Source organism: Lissotriton helveticus, chromosome 6, assembly GCF_964261635.1.
Source record: "Lissotriton helveticus chromosome 6, aLisHel1.1, whole genome shotgun sequence".
NCBI lineage: Eukaryota > Metazoa > Chordata > Amphibia > Caudata > Salamandridae > Lissotriton > Lissotriton helveticus.
The window spans coordinates 1,493,388,496-1,493,414,847 of NC_136067.1; the positions used below are offsets into that span (position 1 = coordinate 1,493,388,496).

The following is a 26,352-nucleotide window of genomic DNA, read 5'->3' on the forward strand; positions in this document are numbered from 1 at the left end:
GCAGCAAATGCAAAGCCTGTAACCATGGCATCAATACCACCAATGTCGAGTTACCATTCAGAAGACAGCCCTATTCCATCAGGGAACATTTCACATGCAAGACCGAATTTGCTGTGTACGTGCTCACGTGTGAATGTAGTAAGAGATATGTAGGGTCGACCATTCACCCTGTCCACGTGAGAATTCTGCAACACCTAAGGGCAATTGCAAACCTGGACCAAACATATCCAGTGGCAAGGCACATCCATGAGACCCATGGAGGCAATGCAGAAGGTCTAACGTACTTCGTTATAGACAGCATCCCAAGAAATGTCAGGGGTGGAAATCGCAAACTTGCTTTACGCCGCCTGGAGTCGAGATATATCAATCTCTTAAACTCCAAAATCCCTTCAGGCTTGAACGCGGATGAAGCCCTTAGCGTCCACATATAACCCCCCAGCGTTCATGCCCCCACTCTTTCCCGAGTACCCTGAAAACATTTGCTTCTCACGATTTCACTGTAAATACACTGCACATGCGCATGTCACAATGGGTATCGGCACATTTGATGTGCCGACTTCATGCATCTTGTGTAGGAGAGTGGGGTCTGCAATCCCATGGCCACCCCAGATTTTTGCTTTTTGCTTCACTGATTTACGACCTTCCCTGGCTGTGGGCCTGCTAATCGGACCCACAGCCTAGCTGTTCTCTCTCTAAATTGACAAGCATATACCTTAGGTGCATTTACCAATTGGTACTGGGCCACCTTATCAGTCCCAGTACAGTATACCTTAGGTATCCAGGGCATAGGTGTACCCAGGGCCTACCAGGGGCTGCAGCATGTATTATGCCACCCCTGGCTGGCCACCCAAATCTGACACAACTGGCTGCACGACAGCTGATGCAAGGTGGTGTAATCACCCTTTGCTTTAGATATAGTATTCCTATATCTAACCCTAAGATGAACACATATATTCCTATCAGTCACTCCTATGGCAGGCCTTATCAATCCTGAAGGCAGAGTGCTTGGAATTATGTGAGATGGTGCTCTGGCATGAGCTGAGCCCGTTTGCAGCTTGCGGAACCAAGTCCTGATAGCTTTTCCATGATGACGCTATACCATATACTCTTAAGTGCATTATAATCCTCGCGGTTAAATGCTAACTTTGGCATAGCATTATCAAAACATGTCGAGTAAGGTTTCATACGAATTGGAATACTAACCCCTCGCCAATTCTGGCGATGGGGTTAGCATTCCACCCTTCTAGAAGGGCACGACATGTATGTAACTGTAAACCCCGGTTAAAGTTAACTCAAGCCTCCGCATCACAAAATGGATGCTGCCACCACAGACACAAGTCTGACCTCCTGCTGCTGGGAGTCCTTCCAGCGAGGGAGGCTTGGACAAAGGGTTTCCTGCCTTGGGAGGTGCTAGCACCACCCCAGACAGGATTTTGTGTATTAGGTAGGCTCAGGCTGAAAGGAATGAGACATGCCTGGGGCACACAAGGTGCCCTGTGCATACACCGGTTCCAACCAGTTGCTGGGGCACTCCAGCCCCAGCTCTGGCGGGAAACTGGACAAAGGATAGGGGGTGTAACCACCCCCCTTCCTGGTCCCACCCAGGGGAGGGACCTAGTCGTAGTGCAGCCCCCTTTAGCTGAATAAAGGTAGGAGCTGGTCCCATTCCAGATTAGATTACTCTTGACAACTTCCACGAAGAACTATTGACCTTCGACCTCCTGATAACCAGAAGACTGAAGAATCTCCCCTATGGTCAGGGAGTGACCATCCTGCTTCGCAGGCACCATCAAGCTCCTGTGCGGTTTGCTGCAGAGTCCTTCCATCCCGGAATCCGACGACCCAGCTCGACAAGACCCGGACCTCCAGACCTCTCTGACCTCTACCCACATCCACAGCACAGCGGGGCCGTGGGTGCGACGAGCAACGTGGAGACGGCCATCTTGAAGAAACCTGCACAGCGATTCCAGCACGACTCCTGAGGGTTCCTCGAGTGAGTGCATTGGGGACTGAGAAGCCCTACACCGACGCAGCTCCTGCACCAAAGACCAGCCCACCAGCATCCCCGTGATCTGCGTGGGGCCCTTTTGTCTAGTTGCTGCCCTTCCTGTTGTCTGGTCACTTGCCGGCTGGCTAGTGACCTCTGAGACGACGACCCGAAGAAATCGACACTGCTAGTCTGGTCCCCCAGACTGGCCCTTGCTTCCTTGTGAAAGAGAAGCACCCCGGACCCTCCTGGTCCACTCTAGACGCCATCTTTGTTCCACCGCGTGGCTTGCATTAGCCAAGGCCTGTTGCCCAGATCGACGATCCGACACCGCCAACAGCAGCAGACTACGTGGGACAGCTCCTGCCTCCAGCCTGGTCGTGAAGAACAGCCCCTGGTCCGCGCAGCTACAGAGAGAAGCGACCCTTCCTTCACCTGACTGCGGAGACAGCACCTGGTTCCCTCCTGGTTCCAGCACCGTCACTGGCTAGTGACCAAGACTCTGTCCCCTTCCTTTTCAGGACTTCCTTCTTCCTAGTTCCATCCTTGGAACCACCGGACTCCTCCATCTGGCTGCCTACCAGCAACTTCTTGTTTCAGGCATCACCGGGATCAACGCAGCAAACCCGACGCAACTTCAGCCCTATGCACCCGCAGCCTGTGGGTTAGGTAACTAAAACTTCTAGGTGCTGAAGTCTGTGTCCACTATCCTAGTGTCCAGGTCCACTGTTGTTTTCCCTCCATCCAGCCGGGTTCGTCCGGAATCCGTAACTTTCCAAACTGTAAGATCCATAGACGTTGGTACGCATCCCGCGTGAGAGTTCCCACTCTGCACGTGAGTCCCGTGGGCCTCCTGCTCCTTACTTACCTAGTTTGTAGCGTAGTCCCAGCGATCCTCCAGCCTCTGGATCTCCTTACAGTATTTTCCTTCCTCGCATTTCATTGTTTTGAGTATATGGTTTGCCGTGCCCCTCAGGCACACTTGTAGATATTGTGCGAACTCGTATTTCTTTTGTAGTATTGTCATGTGCTTAGCCCTCTGACCTCATAAAGAGTTCAGAGGTGTTATTAATAATAAATATATCGTTTATTTTCATAACAACCTGTGTGGTGTCCTTTCATCTGGTATTCAAGGGGTAATATTGTGGTAAAACAGCTGGCTTCACATGCCAAAAGAGTTTAGCCTAAAGACTGCTTTTGTCCACGCTACTAGGATAGCTGGTCTATACAGTTGACTTTACAACCAATCACCATAAGGGTTGTTTGGACTGATACAAGGTGATCACTAGAATTAGTGAGCATCATATATCAGGCCAACTTCTCACATCTTGTACCACTAATCACCAGACATCACCGCGAGTTATTACCAACCCCGTGTGAGTTACCCCCGCTATCCCACTATGACTAGCATGTACTTGTACACAGAACAGGCACTGGCCTATAAGGGGCTCAGCAGGGTGCGAGGAGCATTGTTTAGTACTTACTAAAATAATATGCTTTGGACACATCAAACTAACGGGTCGGATTTAATACGAGTCCACTCGGATGCAGGATTCTCACTCCCGACAGCGCGCCCATTCACATGTCAAGTCAGCAATCACGTTACAGCCCCAAGCCAATCACGTTGTATTTAAGAACAGGTATGAGCGGACCAACAAAGTAACACCCGAGACATGTAAATGAGCGTTACATTGTATCTAATGGTATTTTAATAACGTGTGATGCTTAGGTGATCATTTCAACACAGTTAAAAAACCATATTCGTAAGATGTATTACGAGCACATATTTATTTGTTTAAATTTTATTTGTTAAAAATATTGTTTGACAACAAGTGAAAACAGACTGCCATGATGTTCCAATGTGCAAGTCATGCATTTGACCACGTCATCACTTAGGGTGTAACCATGTAACCATAGCTACTACCAGTACAAACGAGTTCTGCCTATTAAACCCATGACAACATGTAATTGTATATAAGCCATACAATGTAGAATGCATTTGTTAGTGAACAAGGCGGGAGCAAGCCGCCGAAACGCATCTGAGCAGAAACTGAGCTAAAGAAATAAACCGTTTGGATTGAAATTCACGGAGTCCGCGCCTTCTTTGATTTGAAATTTGGTGTGGTAAAGAATATATATGTGTGTATATATTGTAGGCGCAACCATCCCAGGCGCGCTACATTAATTGAAGGTGCTGATTACACTCACCTGTGGGCGGAGCGGCACGTCAGTAGAGAGATGGGGCGGGATATTTATATCCGAGAGTGAGCGCCCTCATCCCATTTGCACAACAGGCGCTGAAGAGGCAGGAGCCGAAATGCATACGCCGTACATATTGCTGTGCTGTTTTTCCATGCTGGTGCTGTGAATAAAGTCCTCATTTGTTTCCCCAGACGGGCCTCATCTCTTTCTTCGGAGGAGGAGTGTGTTCCTATATTTCAGCGCGAGTGACCAGTATCGCGCTCATGAGGCCCCCACACTACAAGTTGGCCTCTGTCCTATTGGTCTCTGCTGCGGTGGACTTTGTTTTTGTTTCCAGGCTACTGGATGGACCTTGGCCCACCTCCACACACCGGGATGAATTGGAGCGGTGTTGCAGTTATTAACTGCACGCTGGGCGAGGCATACTTATGCTTTACCCCCGCGGAGATGGATCCCTGTGACTTTGGGGGTTGGTGTGGTTATGGGGACTCGGGGGACTTTGCTTTGTGGTCCAGCCATTCAGGTGCACACTCGTTTTGCCCCATTACAAGATTGCTGCAACAGCATTGCATCTTGGGACTTGTAGGCGCAACCATCCCAGGCGCGCTACATTAATTGAAGGTGCTGATTACACTCACCTGTGGGCGGAGCGGCACGTCAGTAGAGAGATGGGGCGGGATATTTATATCCGAGAGTGAGCGCCCTCATCCCATTTGCACAACAGGCGCTGAAGAGGCAGGAGCCGAAATGCATACGCCGTACATATTGCTGTGCTGTTTTTCCATGCTGGTGCTGTGAATAAAGTCCTCATTTGTTTCCCCAGACGGGCCTCATCTCTTTCTTCGGAGGAGGAGTGTGTTCCTATATTTCAGCGCGAGTGACCAGTATCGCGCTCATGAGGCCCCCACACTACAAGTTGGCCTCGGTCCTATTGGTCTCTGCTGCGGTGGACTTTGTTTTTGTTTCCAGGCTACTGGATGGACCTTGGCCCACCTCCACACACCGGGATGAATTGGAGCGGTGTTGCAGTTATTAACTGCACGCTGGGCGAGGCATACTTATGCTTTACCCCCGCGGAGATGGATCCCTGTGACTTTGGGGGTTGGTGTGGTTATGGGGACTCGGGGGACTTTGCTTTGTGGTCCAGCCATTCAGGTGCACGCTCGTTTTGCCCCATTACAAGATTGCTGCAACAACATTGCATCTTGGGACTTGTAGGCGCAACCATCCCAGGCGCACTACATTAATTGAAGGTGCTGATTACACTCACCTGTGGGCGGAGCGGCACGTCAGTAGAGAGATGGGGCGGGATATTTATATCCGAGAGTGAGCGCCCTCATCCCATTTGCACAACAGGCGCTGAAGAGGCAGGAGCCGAAATGCATACGCCGTACATATTGCTGTGCTGTTTTTCCATGCTGGTGCTGTGAATAAAGTCCTCATTTGTTTCCCCAGACGGGCCTCATCTCTTTCTTCGGAGGAGGAGTGTGTTCCTATATTTCAGCGCGAGTGACCAGTATCGCGCTCATGAGGCCCCCACACTACAAGTTGGCCTCGGTCCTATTGGTCTCTGCTGCGGTGGACTTTGTTTTTGTTTCCAGGCTACTGGATGGACCTTGGCCCACCTCCACACACCGGGATGAATTGGAGCGGTGTTGCAGTTATTAACTGCACGCTGGGCGAGGCATACTTATGCTTTACCCCCGCGGAGATGGATCCCTGTGACTTTGGGGGTTGGTGTGGTTATGGGGACTCGGGGGACTTTGCTTTGTGGTCCAGCCATTCAGGTGCACGCTCGTTTTGCCCCATTACAAGATTGCTGCAACAACATTGCATCTTGGGACTTGTAGGCGCAACCATCCCAGGCGCGCTACATTAATTGAAGGTGCTGATTACACTCACCTGTGGGCGGAGCGGCACGTCAGTAGAGAGATGGGGCGGGATATTTATATCCGAGAGTGAGCGCCCTCATCCCATTTGCACAACAGGCGCTGAAGAGGCAGGAGCCGAAATGCATACGCCGTACATATTGCTGTGCTTCCATGCTGGTGCTGTGAATAAAGTCCTCATTTGTTTCCCCAGACGGGCCTCATCTCTTTCTTCGGAGGAGGAGTGTGTATGTATATATATATATATATATATATATATATATATATATATATATTGACATATTGACATATTGACGCTTAGGCAAGATACAAACAAATTGCCAAAAGTGTCCAACAACAAAAAATCAACCCAAGAGTGCTGGTGCAGAGGTGATTTAATCTCGTAAAGCCAGCGCTGCCGCCATGACGCGTTTCGCCTCTAGGGAGGCTTGATCACATGACAAGCTACACACAGTGAGCAAGACATTTTAAAGTGACAGTGTGATATAACCAGTCATAGGCATGGAAGAAATACTATGTAGTAAAAACGCTGGAAAGTGCAAGTCATCAAAAAATGCGAAAATAATGCAATTAATTACTTCCAGGAGAATTTGCACAAAAGGACATATTTACAAGGCAACAGACATAATGTAAAAACCCAACATAAGTATAAACACGACAATATCATCTATGTACACTATGGGTATTGGCTCTTTATCATGTTGTGCTCAAACGTAAATAGCTCAGTATATAAATTGGCAGCGTTGATCCAAAGCCATATGACAATAGATACCAAAATGCAGCCCAAGTGGGCAAGTCACAATAAATGGCTAACAGGCAAAAAGGAAAGTGCATGAACTGAAGGTGCAAATATAGCATTAAAGTGCAAATGGTTTGAAAATTACCTAATGTTAAAAACAGTACCAATATATTTACAAGTAGAAAAAGGAAATGAATTCATCCATATATACAAACACAGGAATTTTGAAACAGTAGATCTAGAACAGCGAAATATCTTATGTATCCGGACAGGTCTTATGGGCAAAATCCTTAATACTAAAGACAGGTATAGAGATCTTCCCTGTCGTTAAGACCATTGGGAGTCTTGGTGTTGAGCTCACAGATGTATCTTGTCTCAAGGAGGCGGAGTTTGGCCTCACGGTCACCTCCCCTCCTCGATGGCTCAACACAATCGACTAAAAAGAATAGAAGTTTGTCAGGAATGCCCAGATGTTTCTCCTGAAAGTGCCTGGCAACCGGATAGTTCTGATCATGCCCGGTTATCGCACGTATGTGCTGAAGTATTCGTTTGTGGGCGGGCAGCTTAGTGCTGCCCACATATTGTAGCCCACACGGACACTCCAACACATAAATGGCGTACTCGGTTTTGCAATTGAGCCATTTGAGAATTGCAGTTGGATGTTGCTGAAAGGGACTTTGGAAATGAGTCCTGTTAATGCCATAGCAACAGGCTTTACATTGTGGACAAGTTTTAAAGCCCTTCTTCAGTGCCCTCCAGGTTGCAGAGATCTTGGGTTCAAGAGTGTTGCTGACCAAGGCTTTGGACATTGAGGGAGATTTCCTAAAGGTCAAGATAGGTTTAGTGACTATTTTGTGACCAATTATTGGGTCACAACGGACCAAATTCCAGTTGTTGTTTATGATTTTACGTATAGCCCCGTGTTGACGATTAAATGTCAAAATGAGTCGTGGCGTACTCATTTGCCCATCTCCTTTCTCAGGAACCTCCAAATTGGTGTTCCTAGGTTTAGAAATCCGTGCCTCTTGTCTGCTCACTGAATTAGAGCGCCTAATCGCCTTCATGATATTTGACGAGGAATAGCCCCTAGCCAAGAAGCGTATTCTACATGCCTCCTGTGCAGCCGCACATTCGGCATCCGAGCTACAAATTCTACTGATTCGGAGCATCTCCCCAAAGGGAATACTCCGGATCAGGTGAGCCGGGTGTTGGCTATTGGAGTGCAGGATAGTATTCCCTGCACTCGGCTTTCGGTAGAGTCGTGTATTAAGGGTAAAATCCTTCACAAATATCTCCACATCCAAAAAACAAATGGAATCAGAACTTAGATTTACAGTAAAATTGAGGTTGACGTTGTTCAAATTGATCAAATCAACAAAAGCCCTGGCGCTATCCTGGTTACCTCTCCAAATAATAAAGACATCGTCAATATAGCGCAAATATAAAACAATATTTTCAGAAATCTCATGGTGCTGACAAGCGAGGACCTGCTCCTCCCACAGCCCTACGTGGAGACACGCGTAGCTGGGTGAGAAGCAGGCACCCATCGCAACACCCCTAATCTGATGGTATATTGCGCCATTGAAAATGAAAAAATTCTGCTCAAGGCACATTTTAGTCATTTCGACTAGCATTTTGTTGTGTGCTGTTGGTTGAGGTAAGTCTTTGTTGAGGTAATAGTCCAAGGCCTTGAGACCATCCACATGTCGAATGGAAGTATAAAGGGATGAAACATCCAAGGTCATAAGTACCATGTTGTCCTCCCAGTCAAATTCCGCAATTTTGTTAAGAAAGTCAAAAGAATCCCTAACATATGATCTGAGATTCTTGACATGGTTTTGCAAAAAGAAGTCAATGTATTTCGAAACATGTTCCAAAGAGCTATCTATCGCTGAGATGATGGGACGACCAGGTGGTATGTCATTGTCCTTGTGCACTTTGGGAAGCAGGTAAAAGGAAGGGATCACCGGATGTTCTTTTTTGAGGTATTTGAACTCCTCATGTGATAAAAGCCCAGCACTCCGCCATATTTGAAGCCTTTGATGTTGGTCAGCCCATGTGTTTTTGACAATTTGGATATTGCTCCTGCGGTAACATGATGTATCATTCAATTGTAATTCCGCTTGTTGGAGGTACATGTTTCTAGGCCAAAGGACCACATTCCCGCCCTTATCAGCCTGCTTCACAATGATGTTGTGGTCCAGTTGAAGTTTTGAGACCAGTTGATAGTAACATCGATTTTGTTTGGAGATGTAGAATTTCTTCTTGTTGGTTGCGATATATAGATGTTTTATATCACGTACTACCATCTCCTGAAAGGTATCCAGATTGTCATGGGCCATGATTGGCTGGAAGGTTGATTTGGGCTTGAAAGGTGTAATCCGTTGTTCAGTATCTTGTAATGGAACTTCCCTTAGATTGCCTGAGGAAGATTGTTGTTGTAAATCCCAAATGGTGTTAAAGGTTACCTGGCTTTGGCTGCTGGAGAAGGTCCGACTAGATGCTGTTTCTAACAGATTGGTTTTCTTTGGATGTTGTTCAAAGAATTTTTGAAGTTTAAGTTTTCTTGTGAATCTGTAAAGATCCATGCGAGTATCAGCATAATTCATGTTGCATGGTGGGCAATAAGATAGTCCTAAGTTCAACACAGCAGTTTCCGCAGGAGTGAGTTTCAAGTTAGTGAGATTAATTACTGATTTTGTTTTGTTTTGCGATTTCTCCTTTGGTTGCGCTTCCAATGACTTTGTTTCCCCTGGTTGGTGCCGTTTGGTGTTCCTGATGCGGCATTTCCGGCGTTGCCAGCGTTTGTGGTTTGCCCGCTGTTTTTTGGAGTGCGTGCTTTGTGCGATCGCAAAGTTTCGCGTCGATCCTGGCACAGGCAATCCACCTCCTGTGCCAAGGAGAGCTTGGTAAACCCCAAAGTTGTTTCACGAGTGGGGTCTGCCTCAAGATCGCTTTCCACTGCTGAGCTTAAACTGGAAAAAGAGGTTGCTGGTAGCAGTGTCCTCTCTTGTTTGTTGATTGGTCATATTGGAACGCGCTTTTGCTTTTACTGCGTCATATTTTTTCGCAAAAGTAAAAACCTGTCCATTCGCATAATCAATTCTATCTCTTTCAAACTTGATGGTCTTTCTTTTCTTTATTATTTCCTCCTCCTTGGTCAGGCGAGTCATCATCTCGGCTCGCATTTTGTGGATGGCATCTGTGGCTTCTATTTTAGAAATTTCATCCTCTAAAGCGTCAATTTTAGCTTGTAGCTTGATGCGGTCGCTTTCAGCGTATTTCACCAGAATACGCAAATATACTTTGGAGCAGTCAAGGTTTGCTTCCGCCCACTCCGCCAGCATTGCAGGGTCAGGGTCTTCATAGCTGGGAGCAATGGTGCTTCTCAATCCTCTGGGCACACGACCCACCTCCAGATAGCGAGAGAGAGACCGATGCTCCCACCATTTAGACTGCTCAGCCCGCATCAAACGCTCCAATCTTTTAAAAAGGTCTCTGGTTGAAATTGTTCCCGTTTCCTGTGTGGAAGGTATGGTACTGAAAGATCCCCCAGCCGGGGAATCTAAGAACATGGATTCAGCTGCCTGAGCTCGATTACGTAGTCTGTCGGCGGCCATTATATAAAGCGCTTCAAGTTATGGCTAACGTATAGGAAAGGCACACTAACGGCAACTTGGTAATGGGAAATAAATGTCCTACCAGTTGTCGCGCAAACTTCTCTCTGCTGATTCCTGAGTGTTTTAAGGGGTTGCAAAGAACTTAGCTCAGGTCCTCTAACCAATGAGGACACAGACTCTGGTCACCAACTCGACGAAACACATTCACGGTGAAGCAGGGGCGTTGCGGCTTTCTCCTCGCCGGAGATTGTAAAACACACGCATATATATATATACACACAGAGCCACTTTCTTACAAACATCACATGCAAATCCGCCCAAAACAATTAACAAGAGCACAACTAACACTATTATTCGCAGAGATCAAAGAAATATACCTCAAACAGGCAATAGAAAAGGTACCAACACAAGAATGGTTCCAAGGAAACTACTCTCCATAATTCCTAGTACCCAAGCAGGATCAGACTTTAAGACCAATCATGGACTTATGATTCATAAACCAGTTCATTGGAACACAACACTTCAAAATGTGTACCCTCCAAGAAATCCCTCAAATTCAAAAAGAACATTATTTTGCAACAATAGACCTCAAAGACAACTACCTACATATCTCTATGAACAAAAGACACAGAAAGTACTTAGGATTCCTACACAACAGAACACACTACCAATTCAAGGTACTCCCTTTCGGCATAAAATCTGCTCCACAGGTGTTCACAAAGTGTCTAGCCACAGTGGCTGCACACCCGAGAAGAGAAATAATTCATGCCTACCCCTACTGAGACGACTGGCTAATAACTGGACACTCGCAACAGACATGTCACAATCCTGTTAAAAAAACAATTCAAACGCTACAAGACCTGGGTTGATCAATAAACCACAAGAAATCTTCCACAACACCAGAAAGAGAGAAAACCTTTCTAGGAGCAAGACTGAACACATACGCAAAGGCTTACCCCACACAAGCCAGGATACAAGCTATCCACCCCATAACAGCCCTCTACCAGAGGGATCATTCTCTCACACTGAGGAAAGTAATGGAACTAATGGGCATGATGGCATATGGCATCCCACTTATCGCTCGCCTATACATGCGCCCATTCCAAGAATGGCTCACCAACAGCTGGTCTCAAGCCACAGGAAGTTGGGCGGATCTAGTGGTTGTTAAAGGGTGCACGCACATATACAATGGTGGGCATCCAACAACATAGCACAGTGGAGACCTTTCAAGAACCTAACTCCATCTGTGACAATCACCACGGATGAATCCCTCAACGGTTGCTGTGCACACTTAAACCAGCTAAAAGTTCATAGGCAATGGAGCGATCAGGCCTCCACGAAACACATCAACTTCTTGATGATAAACTGTCTTTCTGCCACTCAAGGGATTCCAGAAATATATTCAGGGGAAGACCATCTTAATCCAAACGGACAGTACAACGTTCTACCTAAACAAACCGCATTGGAAAAGGTCTTTTCCCTTAAGCTAACTCTCACAGGAAATCTGGCAAAGGGCAATACTGCAAAAGATCAATCTACAGACAGTAAATCTACCAGGAGTGGACAACAATACAGCTGACCAACTGAGCAGACAAGACGACTGCTCACACGAATGGGAGTTGAAGCAGAGGACTGAACAGTATCTATTCAACATCAAGGGAACACCAGTGATAGATCTGTTTGCAACAATGCAGAACATGAAACGCCAGTGCTTTGCATCGAGGTTTCCACACCACCTATCAAAGGGAAATGCACTATTACTCAATTGATCAAAGACCTTTGCTTACACATTTCCACCAATACCCCTGATCCACAGAGTGTTGCTAAAAGCCCAGCGACAAATATGATTCTCATTGCCCCTCAATGGCCAACCCTCCTAGAACTATCTAAGGGAGAGGTGGTTAGGATCAAAGCTGAAAAGACCTGCTAATAAAACTGCAGGGCCAGATTTTCCACCCGGAATCAGCGACACTACAGCTAGCAGCTGGCGCCAGAGTACAGAGTTTGGTCACAGCTCTCCTCTTCCCCCGGCCCTAGAACAATGGAAATTCTAAAGGAAGCAGTCAACAAGAAAATGCTATTCAGCAAAATGGAAGCAATACACTACATGGTACACTGCTGAGAAACATTGGTTAAATCAATACACAAGAAACCGTGATTACATACCTTACTTACCTCTTAGACAGCAACATCAACTTATCCAGCCTTAAAGTGCACCTTCCTGCCAAAGTGGCATACACAAGAGGAAAATAATGCAAAAGCTTTTTTTAAAAGACCAGTCATCAAAAGGTTCTTAAAAGGAGCAAAAAGAATCGCTCCACCAAGAGATGCTCCTGCTCCCAATACAGTACATTGTCAACTAATGACAAAACCCTTTGAGCCCATGCATGCAGTGGACCTTAAGCATATTACTCTAAAGACAGCCTTTCTCATTGCTATGAAGAGTAAGTTTACTGCAAGCGTTAACAATACAAGAGCCCTTCTTAGAAATTCACACGGATAAAGAAATCTTAAAAACAATCCTGTTTTTGGCAAAAGTGGTATCTAAGTATCACTTCAATCAAAACATTCTCCTGCCGGTTTTCTTCAAAAATCCAAAAACTAAAGGAGAAAGAAGCCTCCATACCCTGGATGTAAGGAGGGCTTTACTGTACTATTTGCAAAAAACAGAACAGATCAGGAAGACTAAGCAATTGTTTGCCGCCTATGCACACGCCAACACAGGGTCAGCTGTCTCAAAAGCAACTATTGCAAGATGGATACTACAAGCTATCCAATTATGTTATTCCAATGCCAAAAAGGAACTAACAATGCAACCAACAGCTCACTCCACTAGAAAGAAAGGAGCAATGCTGCATTTACGGCCAATGTACCCATTGATTCCATTTGTGCGGTAGCATTACGGGCAGCACCGCACACCTTTAAAAAAACATTGTGTGGACATACGAATGAATAACGAAGCTCAGATTGGACAAAGGGTGCTTCGACAATTGTTTGCGAGGTCTTCCTTCCACCACATCCTCCCAGACACAGGAGAAACCGCTACATAATCTGATGCACAGCATGTGAATCCAAAAAAGGATTCACGCTGTAAAACGAAATTAATTACCAGTAGGAGTAGTTTTGTAGCTTGAAGATTTTTCTTGTTTCACATGCTACCCATCCTCCCTTCCCTACAAGGGAAAGAAACTGGCTCTATATATACTATACCAAAATGAGGTATAGTGTGTATAAGAGATCTGAAAGAAACAGGTTAGTATTAGATTCCTTACCTTAGAATAACCCCAGGCGTTGGACTGGATCCGGCAACTTTTGCGTAGCAGTACCCTTGCGCGTCGGTAGGCGTCTGCGGTGTCGCGTTCGGCGTCGGCGCCGGTATGACGTCGCCGGAGTACTTAGACTCCGCCCTCGCGCGCTGACGTCAGTTCTTATTTTTTCCGCGCCGATCCGGAAAAATTTGTACCCTAGTACATTTTTGACTAACTTTTTCCATCCTTTTTGATCATCTTTCGAAGTCTCTCGACTCCGACGGTGCCGGTAGGGATGCCCTGGTTCAAACCCTGCGTCGATTGCAACCGACTGTCTGTTACCGACCCCAATTGCCGGTGCCTTCACTGTCTGGGCCCCGACCACGACGACAAGTCCTGCTCCGACTGCCAGGCCCTGACGTCCAAAGCTAGACGGGAGCGGTCCCGCAAGCGACTCTAGCTCCGGCAGGCAGTCGGGTGATGGGTGACTAGGAGGATTGGGAGGGGTCCGAGGACCTGAGGCACGTGAGTGTCCGTCTTCTCAGGACTGGTCAGGTGAGCTTGGGGAGGCCAGTGGTCTGGACACTTCGCCCGACACTGGTTTTGTCTCCCCTCCTACCGTGGCTACGGAGGAGGGGGCTGCCTATAGTGTGGTGCTAACGCGGGCTGCCAAGGCCTTGGGCCTTGAGCTCCCCTTCGCGGCCGTGAGGACTAACCTCCTCACAGAGGTCCTTAAACCACAGGCAAGCTCGGCTGAGCCTCTGCTGCCTTTTAATGAGGCTTTGTCAGACGTTCTTCTGGGCACTTGGTCCAAGCCCGCTACAGGTCCGCCTGTTGATAGGAACGTGGCCAGGCTCCGGGCGACCCTTGCTTCCTGTCCACCCACCCCACCCCTGAGAGCCTGGTCATCCAGGCCTCTAACTCCCAGACCGCATTCCCGACTGCTCCCCCCGATCGGGAATCCAAGAGGTATGAGCAATACGGTAAAAAGGTATTCTCCTCCCTGAGTTTGGGGCTGCGGTCAGTCAACACTGCATGCCTCTTGGGCCGTTACACCCACTCTCTGTGGGACACGGTCGCGGACGTGCTGCCACAATGTCCGGAGGGGGCCTGGACTAAACTCGCCCAAGCCCTTGTGGAGGGTCGAGATGCGGCACGGTATTCTATCCGGTGTGGGCTGGATTGCACTGACTCACTGGGCAGAGCGATGGCAATGACAGTGGCGATTTGTTGCCACGCCTGGTTGAGGTCCACCAACTTTTCGGCTGATGTCCAAAACACCCTGATGGACATTCCGTTTGATGGCTGTCGTCTCTTTGGCGACAAGGCAGACAGTGCGCTTGAGCCCTTTAAGGACTCCAGGGCTACGGCCAAGTCCTTGAGCCTCTCGGCCCGCGCCAGCAAACAGCTGCCTTTCGCCCCTTTCGCGGCCAAGGAAGGGGCGCCCCCACACGTCCTGCCAGCCACGGGCCGCAGACTACCATCCAGCGCGGTGGCGGACGTGGAAACAGCTGTGGCGGCGGTTGGTGGACAACGGCGAGGCTAGTCCACACCTACCCCTGCAGCATCCGCCTCAAAAACCCTCCTAGTCCGAGCTTTCAGGCCCATGTGACGCCAGTGGGGGGCAGGGTTCGCCATCACCACTACCGGCGCACTGTCACATCGGACAGGTGGGTGCTGCAAATCGTCCGAAGGGGATACTCCCTCCCCTTCGAGGCGTCCCCTCCAGCCATGCCACCGCAGTACCACCATGTGTTGGGGGATCACTTGCAGCTTCTACAAGAGGAAGTTACGGCCCTCTTGGCCAAGGGGGCCATCGAGCGCGTTCCTGGATCAGAAGTAGGGTGTGGTTGTTACTCCCACTTGTAGGAGAGTAGGGTCTGCAATCCTATGGTCACCACAGATTTTTGCTTTTTGCTTCACTGGTTTACGACTTTCCCTGGCTGTGGGCCTGCTAATCAGACCCACAGCCTAGCTGTTCTCTCTCTAAATTGACATCCATGTACTTTAGGTGCATTTACCAATTGGTATTGGGACACCTTATCAGCCCCTGTACAGTGTACCTTGGGTACCCAGGGCATAGGTGAACCCAAGGCCTACCAGGGGCTGAAGCATGTATTATGCCACCCCTGGCTGGCCATCTAAACAGACACAACTGGCTGCACGACAGCTGGGGCAAGGTGGTGTAATCACCCTTTGCTGTAGATATAGTATACCTATATCTAACCCCAAAATGGACACATATACTCCTATCAGTCACTCCTATGGCAGGCTTTATCAATCCTGAAGGCAGAGTGCTTGGAATTATGTGAGATGGTGCTCTAGCATGATCTGAGCCTGTCTGCAGCTTGCGGAACCAAGTCAATATAGCTGTTCCATGATAACGCTATACCCTATACTCTTAAGTGCATTATAATCCTCGCGGTTATTGCTAACTTTGGTATAGCATTATCAAAACATGTCGTGTAAGGTGTCCTACGCTTTGGAATACTACCCCCTCGCCAGTTCTGGTGACGGGGGTCGCATTCCACCCTTCTAGAGGGATAAGACATGTATGTAACTGGAACCCCGGTTAAAGTTAAACGGAGCCTCAACATCACAAAATGGATGCTGCCACCACAGACACAAGTCTGACCTCCTGCTGCTGGGAGTCCTTCCAGCGAGGGAGGCTTGGACAAAGGGTTTCCTGCCTTGGTAGTTGCTAGCACCACCCCAGACAGGATTTTGTGTATTGGGTAGGATAGGCCTGAAAGGAATAAGACATGCCTGGGGCACACAAGGTGCCCTGTGCATACACCGGCTCAAACCAGTTGCTGGGGCACCCCTGCCCCAGTTCTGGCGCGAAGCCGGACAAAGGATAGGGGGTGTAACCACTCCCCTTCCTGGTCCCACCCAGGGGAGGGACCTAGTCAGTAGTGCAGCCCCCTTTAGCAGGATAAAGGTAGGAGCTGGTCCCATTCCTAATTAGATTAATCCTGAACTACTCTACAAGAAGAAACTCTATACTTCGACGTTCTGCTCCACAGAAGACTGAAGCATCTCCCTTGTGGGCAAGGAGTGTCCACCCTGCAACTGCAGGCACCACCAAGCGTCCAGCGGCTTCCCTTTGTCGTCTTCCTTCCAGGATCCAGACTTCAGAGCCCGACGAGACCCGGATTCCCAGACCTCTCCGACCTCAACTCGCATCTGCAGCACAGCTGAGATCCGTGGGTGCAACGAGACACGTGGGACCGGCCATCTCGGAAGAAACTGCACTTCGCTTCCAGCACGACTTCCGAGGTAAACTCGACCAAGTGCTTTGGGGATTGAGAAGCCCCAGCCCCGAGCATCCCCTGCACCGAAGATCAGCCCTACAGCATCCACGAGATCTGCGTGGGGCCCTTCTGCTTGTTTGCTGCTCGACGCGTTGTCTGGTCACTTGCCGGCTGGCTATCGCCTCCTAGACGACGAACCTTGAAATCTTTGCTGCTGGTCTGGTTGCTCCAGACTGGCCCTTGCTCCCTTCCAAAAGAGGGGCACCCCGGATTCTCCTAGTCCGCACCAGACCCCTTTTCCACTCACCGCGTGGGTTTCCTTTGCCAAGGCCTGTTGACGCTGAATCCGGATCCAACACCGCCGACAGCGAGAGCCTGCGTGGGACAGCTCGTGCCTCCATCCTGGTCATCGAAGACACCTCCTGGTCCACGTGGCTGCAGAGTCAAGCGTCCACTCTTCACCTGATTGCGACGACGACATCTGGTTCCTTCCTGGTTCCACTGGCTAGTGACTTTGAACATTGTCCCCTCTGCTTTCAGGTCCTCTTCTTCCTCGATCCACCCGTGGGTCGCACCGGACATCTTCCTCCTGGTCGCCTGCAGCATCTTTCTTCAAGGCTCCATTGACTTCGACGCGGAAACCCGACACGCTTTGACACCTATGCACCCACAGCCCGTAGGTGAGGTAACGAGAGCATTTCGGTGCTCATAGGTAGATTGACTCTCCTAGTGTCCAGATATCCAGTCGTTTTAGTCTTAACTAGTCGGAACTGTCTGTTACTTACCTTTTTGTAATTTGTTCTGCCCATTGACTTTGTTCCGCATCTCGCGTGTGAGTTCACACTCTGCACACACGTCCCGTGGGCCTCCTGCTACTTACCTACGGTTAGGGTAGTGTAGTCCCAGCAATCCTCCAGCCATCTTCATTTCCTAAATCGTTCTACTTATACCATTTACTTAGTATATGGTTTGTCGTGCCCCTAAGGGACCATTGTAATTTGTGCGACTATTGTATTTTTCTGATCAGTATTATGTGCTTAGCCCTCTGATCTCATAAAGAGTTCAGAGTTGTTTGTTATTAATAAATATACTGTTTATTTTCATAACAACCTGTGTGGTGTCCTTTCATCTGGTATTCAAGGGGTTATATGTGGTAAAACAGCTTGCTTCACATGCCAAAAGAGTTTAGCCTAAGACTGCTCTGTCCATGCTACCATTAGGATAGCTGGTCTATAAGGTTGACTTACAACCAATCACCATAAGGGTTGTTTGGACTGATACAAGGTGATCACTAGAACTAGTGAGCATCATATATCAGGCCAACTTCTCACATAGGCCAATTGTTTTTGTATAAAAATGTACTGTTAATATCTGAAAGAAACAGGTTAGTGTAGATTCCTTACCTTAGAATATCCCCAGGTGTCAGACTGGATCCGGAACGTTATCGTCAGCCTTACCCCTGCGCGTCGCTAGGCATAGTCTGCGGCTGCGCATCCGTCGTGATCGCCGGGATGACGTAGTCTGAATACTTAGGTGCTGCCCTGACGTCAGTTCTTCTTTTTTCCACACCAGCAAGCGCAGATCCGTGAAGAGCAGTACTTCAGTCAATTTTTTTATAACTTTTTGATCACTTTTCGAGTCGACCCTCGACTCGCGGTGCCGTTACGGATGCCTGGTTTTAAACCTTGCGAGGACTGTCACCGCCTGATGTCGGTGACAGACCCCCACCATCAGTGCCTTTATTGCCTCGTGGCCGACCATGATAAGCCGTGGAGCGGTCCAGTAAGCTGCTCGAGTTCCGGCAGTCTGCTCCGCGCCGCTCGAGGTCCTGGTCGAGGAGGAAGTCAAGGGACCGGTCGCGGAGCCGCAGTCATCACCACTCGTCGGGCTCCAAGTCATCAGGTAAGTCGAGTCATTAGAAAAAGAAGTCGAAGAGGCGTCATCGCTTTCCGGCGCTCGTGCGATGCGTCCAGAGGTTCGGGCAACACCGCCCCCACGGCTCCGTCGGAGCCACAGGCGCCGCGTCCAGCTCAACACCCGCTGGTCCCTGGGCTGCACGCGACGCTGGAGGAGTTAAGTGCTTTCCATGAGGTCACACTTACCTCCTTCGGACCCTACTGAGGCGTCTTCGGGCCCTGCGGGTCCGACTGGGAGCCCTAGTGGGCCGGCGGCGCCGTCAAGGGTGCATCCACGCCGTCGACAACTCCGGTCCCGACGCCGCAGGGCTCCGCAGGATCCAGGACTGGATCCGGGCCGTCGCCAGTCGACCTTACGACTCCTCCGGTGCCGACCACAAGGGTGTCGCTCCCGGTGCCGTCTCCGGACGACGTCGAGCCCAGTTTCAGCCCCAGTCCGGGTCCTGCGTCGGATCGGCGCAGTCTCCGCCGGTGGGTGAGGCCTTCACCTTCGACCCGGCTCCATCATTTTTACCTGATTATCAGGAGATGGATGACTGGGAGGGGTCTGAGGACCCTCTGGCACTGCAGTGCCAGTTGAGTCAAGACTGGGCAGAAGAGCTAAGGGAGGCCAGTGGTCCGGACACTTAGCCCCACACTGGATTTGTCTCTCCTCCCTCCGTGGCTTCGGAGGAGCGGGCTGCTTACAGTGTGGTGTTGAACAGGGCGGCCAAGACCTTGGCTCGTGATCTCCCTGTCGCGGTCTTGACGACTAACCTCCTCACTGAGGTGCTCAAACCGCAGGCAAGCTCCTGTGAGCCTCTACTGCTGTTTAACGAAGCCCTCACTGACGTTCTGCTGGGCACCTGGTCCAAGTCCTCCCTGTGGATCGAAACGTGGCCCGACTCCACCGCCTGGCTCCGGGCGACCCTAGCTTTCTGTCCGTGCACCCCAACCCTGAAAGCCGGGTGATCCAGGACTCCACGTCCCAGACCACATTCCCGACCGCTCCTCCGGATCGGGAATCCAAAAGGTATGATCAGTTTGGGAAGAAACTGTTCTCTCTGAGTTTGGGGCTGCGGTCTGTCAACACCGCCTTCATTTTGGGCCGTTACACCCACTCTCTGTGGGATACGGTTGCCGACGTGCTGCTAATGTGTCCGGAGGAGGCCCGTGCAAAGCTCGCCCTGGTGGAAGGGCGGGGATGCAGCACGGTACTCAATTAGATGTGGAATTGACACCCCAGACTCGCTGGGTAGAGTGATTGCAACGACGGTGGCGATTCACCGCCAAGCCTGGCTGAGGTACGCAAACTTTTCGGGGTATGTCCAGGCCACGCTCATGGACTTGCCCTTCGATGGCCGTCGCCCTTTTGGCGACAAGGTGGACAGCGCGCTGGAACGTTTTAAGGACTCCAGGGCTACGGCCAAGTCCTTGGGCCTAGGCCAGCGCCAGCAAACTTGTGCTTTTCGCCCCTTTCGTGGCCAAGGAAGGTGCGCCCCCACACGTCCAGCCAGCCATGCGACGCAGAACCAGTCTCAACGTGGACGTGGTAATCGCCGTGGCGGTGCCGGGGGACAATGGCAGGGTCAGTCCACAACCGCTCCCGCAGCATCTGCCTCCATGCCTTCCTAGTACGGCACTTCTGGCCCATTCGACGCCAGTGGGGGGCAGGGTTCGCCATCACCACTTCCACTGGCGCACCATCACGTCGGACAGGTGGGTGCTGCAAATCGTCAGAAGGGGCTACTCCCTCCCCTTCGAGGCAACTCCTCCAGCCATGCCACAGCAGTTTGGGGATCACTTTCAACTTTTGCAGGAGAAAGTTAAGGCCCTCTTGGCCAAGGGGGTCATTGAGCGCGTTCCTGGGCCAGTAGTAGGACGTGGTTGCTATTCCCACTACTTTCTGGTACCCAAGAAGGGAAAAGGAGGCCTACGCCCTATCTTGGACCTCCGGAGCGTCAACGGCTTCCTCCGGAAGGAGAAGATGAAGATGCTGACTTTGGCTAAGTTGCTATCTACCCTGGACCTGGGAGACTGGATGGTAGCGTTTGACTTGTAGGATGCTTATTTCAACATCCCCGTCCTGCCGGCGCTACCTGCGGTTCACGGTAGGCTACGAGCACTGTCAGTTTACCGTGCTCCCCTTCGGCCTTACCAGCGCCCCTCGGGTGTTCACGTAAGTGATGGGGGTGGTTGCAGCTCATCTGCGCAGATCAGGGGTTTCAGTCTTCCCCCAATCTCGACGACTGGTTGTTGAAGACTGGCACGCCCCAGACAGTTGTCTCCCACCTCTAGACTACGGCCGACCACCTGCACTCGCTGGGGTTCTCCAACGTGCCGAAGTCGCACCTGTGCCCATCTCAGAAGCTCCTTATCACCGGAGCGGTTCTGGACTCGGCATTGTTTTGGGGCCTCCCCCCCCCCACCCCCTTCCCCACCCGAACAGTGGGTTCGGAATATTCAGGCTATGATTCCGATATTTCACCCCCTATCCTGGGTTTCAGTCAGGATGACCCTCCGCCTCCTGGGCCTGATGGTCTTATGCATCCTGCTGGTGACACATGCCAGATGGCATATGCGGGCTCTGCAGTGGTACCTGAAGTTGCAGTGGTCGCAACATCAGGGCAACCTCTCCGATCATGTTCAGATCTCGAAGGGCACTGCACGACAATTGCTGTGGTGGCTCACGAATCGCGATTGGGTCAATGGCAGATCCCTCTCCCTTCCCCAACCGGAGCAAGCAGTGGTGACTGATGCGTCCCTTCTGGGATAGGGAAGCCACTTGGGAGAGGCGGAGATCAGGCCTCTGGTCTCCGGAGTCCCGGCTCCATATGAACCTTCTGCAGCTTCAGGCGATCAGTCTTGCACTGAAAGCATTTCTCCCCTCGGTCGGGGGAAGTGTGGTGCAGGTGTTCAGACAACACCACCGCCATGTGGTACTGCAACAAACAGGGCGGAGTTGGGTCGTGGTCCCTGTCAGTAGGCGCTGCTCCTCTGGACATGGCTGGATTGTCAATGCATCTCCTCGGTCATTCAACACCTGGCACGTTCCCTGAACGCCAGGGCGGATGATCTATTCGCCACTGAAGACAACTTGCAATGTCATCAGTTCTGGGCGTTGGAATTTCCAAGGCGGCACTCGCTCTGAGACTCTTATCGTCGCGAGTGTAGCTGCGGTCTGGTGTACGCCTTTCCGCCTATGCCACTTCTGCCCAGAGTGCTGAAGATTAGTCGCGACCTTGCCAAAGTCATTCTGGTGGCTAAAGACAGGGCTAGAAGAGTATGGTATCCCGAGCTACTCCGTATGAGCATCAACCCCCCGATCCGGCTGCCTCTTCAAGAGGATCTTCTGTTGCAGCAGCAGGAGACGGTCCTCTGCCCAAACCTATCCTGCCTCCACCTAAACCTATCCAGCTCCTTGTGTGGAGATTGAGCAGCGACATTTGACTGCTTTTGACCTTCCTCCAGAGGTCTGTAATGTCATTGTGGCAGCCAGGCGTTCCTCCACTAAAACAGTATATGCCTGCCGATGGAACAAATTTGTGCCATGGAGCACAGCAAAGGCTGTGGATCCCCTTTCTGCCCCTATTTCTGAGGTTCTTCTGTCTTTGGCCCAGCAGGGCTCTGGGCACTATCAAAGGTTATCTTTCTGCCATCTCTGCCTTTCTGCTGCTTCCTGATCAGCCTTCTATTTTTAAGTCCCCAGTTGTTAACCGTTTCCTCAAAGGCATTACACCTTCCCTCCCGTGCCTTTCATAATGACTCAGTGGGACTTAAATCTTGTCTTACTTAATGTGCGCTCCCTTTGAGCCCCTTCATAACTGTCCCTTACTTCTTCTCACCTTAACCCCTTCCATGCTCATGACGAGCTCAGCTGGTCATGCAATACACTGCTTGTGTGCTCATGACGAGCTGAGCTCGTCATGAACAATGGAAATCATGGATCTGCAGCCCAGAGGATGAATTGCTGTAGCATTCACGTGGTGAACCATGGCTTTCCTGGTAGCTATCACCTCCGCCAGAAGAGTGAATGAGCTCCAGGCTCTTTCTTTCTAACCTCCTTTACTTTCTGTTAATCCGGACAAGGTGGTTTTAATGACCTGTTCTCCTTTCTTGCCAAAGGTTGTCACACCCTTCCACATCGGGCAGACCCTCACTTTGCCCACCTTTTTTCGCCTCCGCATCCTTCCAGGGAGGAGGAGAATCTCCGCGGTTTGGACACGAAACATGCGCTCGCCTTCTGTATGCAGCGTACACAACATTCCGTGTGGATGATCAGCTCTTGACTACGTAGGTGCCAAAAATGTTTGGCCCGTGCACAAATGGACCATCTCCCTGTGGGTCGTTCTGTGCATCAAAGCATGTTACTCATTGGCCAATAAGGAGCCTCCTGTGGGGCTGCATGCCCATTCGACCAGGGCAACTGCAGCCACTACTGCCTTGGGAATCAGCATTCCTTTGCAGGACATTTGTCAGGCAGCAACGTGGGCCTCGCTGCACACGTTTACCAAGCACTACTGTCTTGACAGTCCAGTTCGGAGACACGGCTTCTTTGACCGTTCTATTTTTCGTGGCTTCCTGATGTAATTTTGTTCGCAGATCCTCCCCAAGGGTTGGTATTGCTGGGGTATCTATTCTAAGGTAAGGAAAATATCACTAACGTGTCTCTTTCAGATGCGCAAGTTACTACTTGTGTAACAATATATCTGTAAGAGACATTAGTTAGTGATAGATTCCTTACCGCCCCACCCATCCTCCCCGTTCTGCCAACTGATTACTAGGGTTAAGGTCATCCCTTTCAGGGCCCTAGTTTTATGCACCTATGGTCAGTATCTTGCATGGCTCTGCGTTCCTGGTGTGGAAAGTCGTGTACAGAACTGACGTCAGCTCGCATGGGTCGCGCCGAAGTACTCTGTGACGTCATCTCGGCACTACTACCCCAGTGATGGACATGGAACCGCAGGATGCCACCTACTGACACGCAGGGGTACTGCGAAATAAAACCTTCCTGATCCAGTCCGACGCCTGGGGATATTCTAAGGTAAGGAATCTATCACAAACTAATGTCTCTAACAGATATATTGTTACACCTATAGTAACTTGTTCATTGGGCAGTCTTTGCTGGTTCCATGATGTAGCATTGCAGTCCTTCATCCAATCCGATCGATATGAGTGCAGGAGCCTTATTTCTACTCAGAAAATGCCCTCAGGGGAGGATGTGCTGAGTAGCCAATGGACTACCGGGTACCCTCCCACCTTCGCAGGATACAATGTTCTTCCCACTGCAAATATGACAAGGCCCCTCTCGTGCATGGGTGGTGCCTAAGTACTCTTTCCGAAGTCATCTCGGCGCTGACGACGCCAGTGACGGATACGGAGCTGCAGGACACCACCTACTGATGCGCAGGGGTACTACTAATTAAAACTTTCCGGATCCAGTCTGGCGCCTGGGGATATTCTCAGGTAAGGAATCTATCACTAACTAATGTCTCTTACAGATATATTGTTCCACAAGCAGTAACTTGTGCGTTAAGGTCATCCTTTCAGGTCCCTAGTTTTGTGCACCAGTAGTCAGTGTCTTGCGTGGTCTGCCCTTCTGGCGTGAAAAGTAGTGTGCAGAACTGACGTCATCTCACGATGGCGGCGTCTATGTAGCTACCGCGACGTCATCTCAGCGACCCTGCCGCCAACGACTAACGCGGAGCCGACCGGAGCTACCTTCCGATGCGCAGGGTTACTGCTGACGAAAAACTTTCCGTATCCAGTCTAACGCCTGGGGGTAATTCTAAGAACCTATATTTAACCTGTGTTTCTTACAGATATATCATTACCAACGGTAAGTAACTTGTTCGTTAAGCCCACTTAGTATGGACTTCCACCTGACTTGACTACTTACTGGTTATCCATCATACCTTTTCTACTCCAACACGCTTCCTACTTTCTTTCCTGTTCCACCGTTCTGCTTTTTTGCAACCTTCAGTGTCTGGTATGCGTGTTAAACTGGCAATGGGGATAGTGGCAGGGTATATAATAATTGACATACTTTCAATAGATTTTAGCTCTGCTCAAATTCTCATTTCGGGGAAGGGTGCAAGTTCTTTCTTTGCATGAATTACTGAGTAACTGTTACTTTAACATGTAATACTAAAAACGTTTCTGGAAGTGTTCTAAAACTGTTTGTTTCTCCCTTAGGATCTTCTGGGACTTTGTGAGCAAAAACGAGGCAAAGATAATAAAGCGATTATTGCATCAAATATAATGTACATTGTTGGTCAATATCCAAGGTTTTTGAGGGCTCACTGGAAGTTTTTGAAGACTGTAGTAAACAAGCTTTTCGAGTTTATGCATGGTAAACTGCTCATTTATTTATTTTACAAAAATTTGTAACTTTTCTCTTATGCTTTTTTGTGGCAGTTCTATAGTTTAAATGGGGCCAGGACCTTTTGATATCAAGAAAAGTATTGCAGATTTTCAGTCAAACTGAACTAGATCAAAAGGCACCTCAATACATTTGCCTGTTGCAGGATGGTATCAGTCTTTACAGAAGTTGTCAAATTGCCTACATACAGTTAGGGTTTCGGTTTGGGTTTCTCTAGTGGACTCCCATTAAACGTACACATCTGATAGACTACTAGCCGCTGATTCCTTCACGTAGAATATCCCCAGGCGTGAGACTTGATCCAGAAAATTTTTTGCCACAGCACCCCTGTGCGCCGGGGGTGTGATGAAATCACGCGACTCCGCCAGGCGTCGTCTGCACACGCGAGGTCACATTAGACCCACCCGGGCGCATATACATCAGGTTTTTTTTTTTTTGCGTGCAATACGGATCCGGTACATGCTACGGGCCTGTTTCGGGTCCTTTTTTCTCCAATTCTTTTGGTGGAACTGTGCAAATGCCTTCGGGCTTCAAATCTTGTTCTTTTTGTGGGCGTCTTATGTTGGCGACGGACCCGCACCTCATTTGTATGTGGTGTTTGGGGGAGGATCATGGCACCACTGACTGTGAGGCTTGTCAACAGTTGAAGCCGAAGTCGTGGCGGGAGCGCCGCATGAAACTTCTCTCGGCGTGTCTCTCCAGGCTTCAGGTACAGCTGTGGTAGTCTTCCTCGTCCTTCTCCGATGTCACGTGAGGGTTGCTTCCCGGTGGGTAAGTGTTGCAGTTTGTTCCCGGGGGCTGGTTTCCGGCCCACTGGGGGCGTGGACTCTCAGCGAGTGTTGCAACCCCGCGTGTCATCCTTGTGAGAAGTTGGCCTGATATGCAGTGCTCACTATTCTAGTGATCACTATGTATTGTCCAAACAACCCTTATTGATGATTGGTTGTAAGTCAACCTTATAGACCAGCTATCCTAGTAGCATGGATACGAGCAGACTAAAGCTAATACTCTAGAGGGCGTGTTAAGCCAGCTGTTTTACCATCACATATACCCCTTGAACACCAAGTGAAAGGACACCACACAAGTTGTTATGAAAATAAATGTATATTTATTTCTAACAAGTCTACCCTGGCTCT

At 49.7% G+C, this 26,352-nt stretch overlaps 1 protein-coding gene across 2 annotated transcripts in view; it reads left to right on the plus strand.

Annotated features, from left to right (window-relative positions):
* XPO1 (exportin 1) overlaps window positions 1–26,352 on the plus strand; it is a 960,241-nt gene that overhangs the window by 566,690 nt on the left and 367,199 nt on the right. For both annotated transcript variants that reach the window (XR_013596235.1, XM_078649290.1), the window contains exon 15: window positions 25,030–25,186. Coding sequence is in view for 1 of the 2 variants with exons in the window: in XM_078649290.1 (XP_078505416.1) it covers window positions 25,030–25,186 (157 nt within the window). In the remaining variant the exon portion in view is untranslated. The remainder of the gene's footprint in view (window positions 1–25,029; window positions 25,187–26,352) is intronic.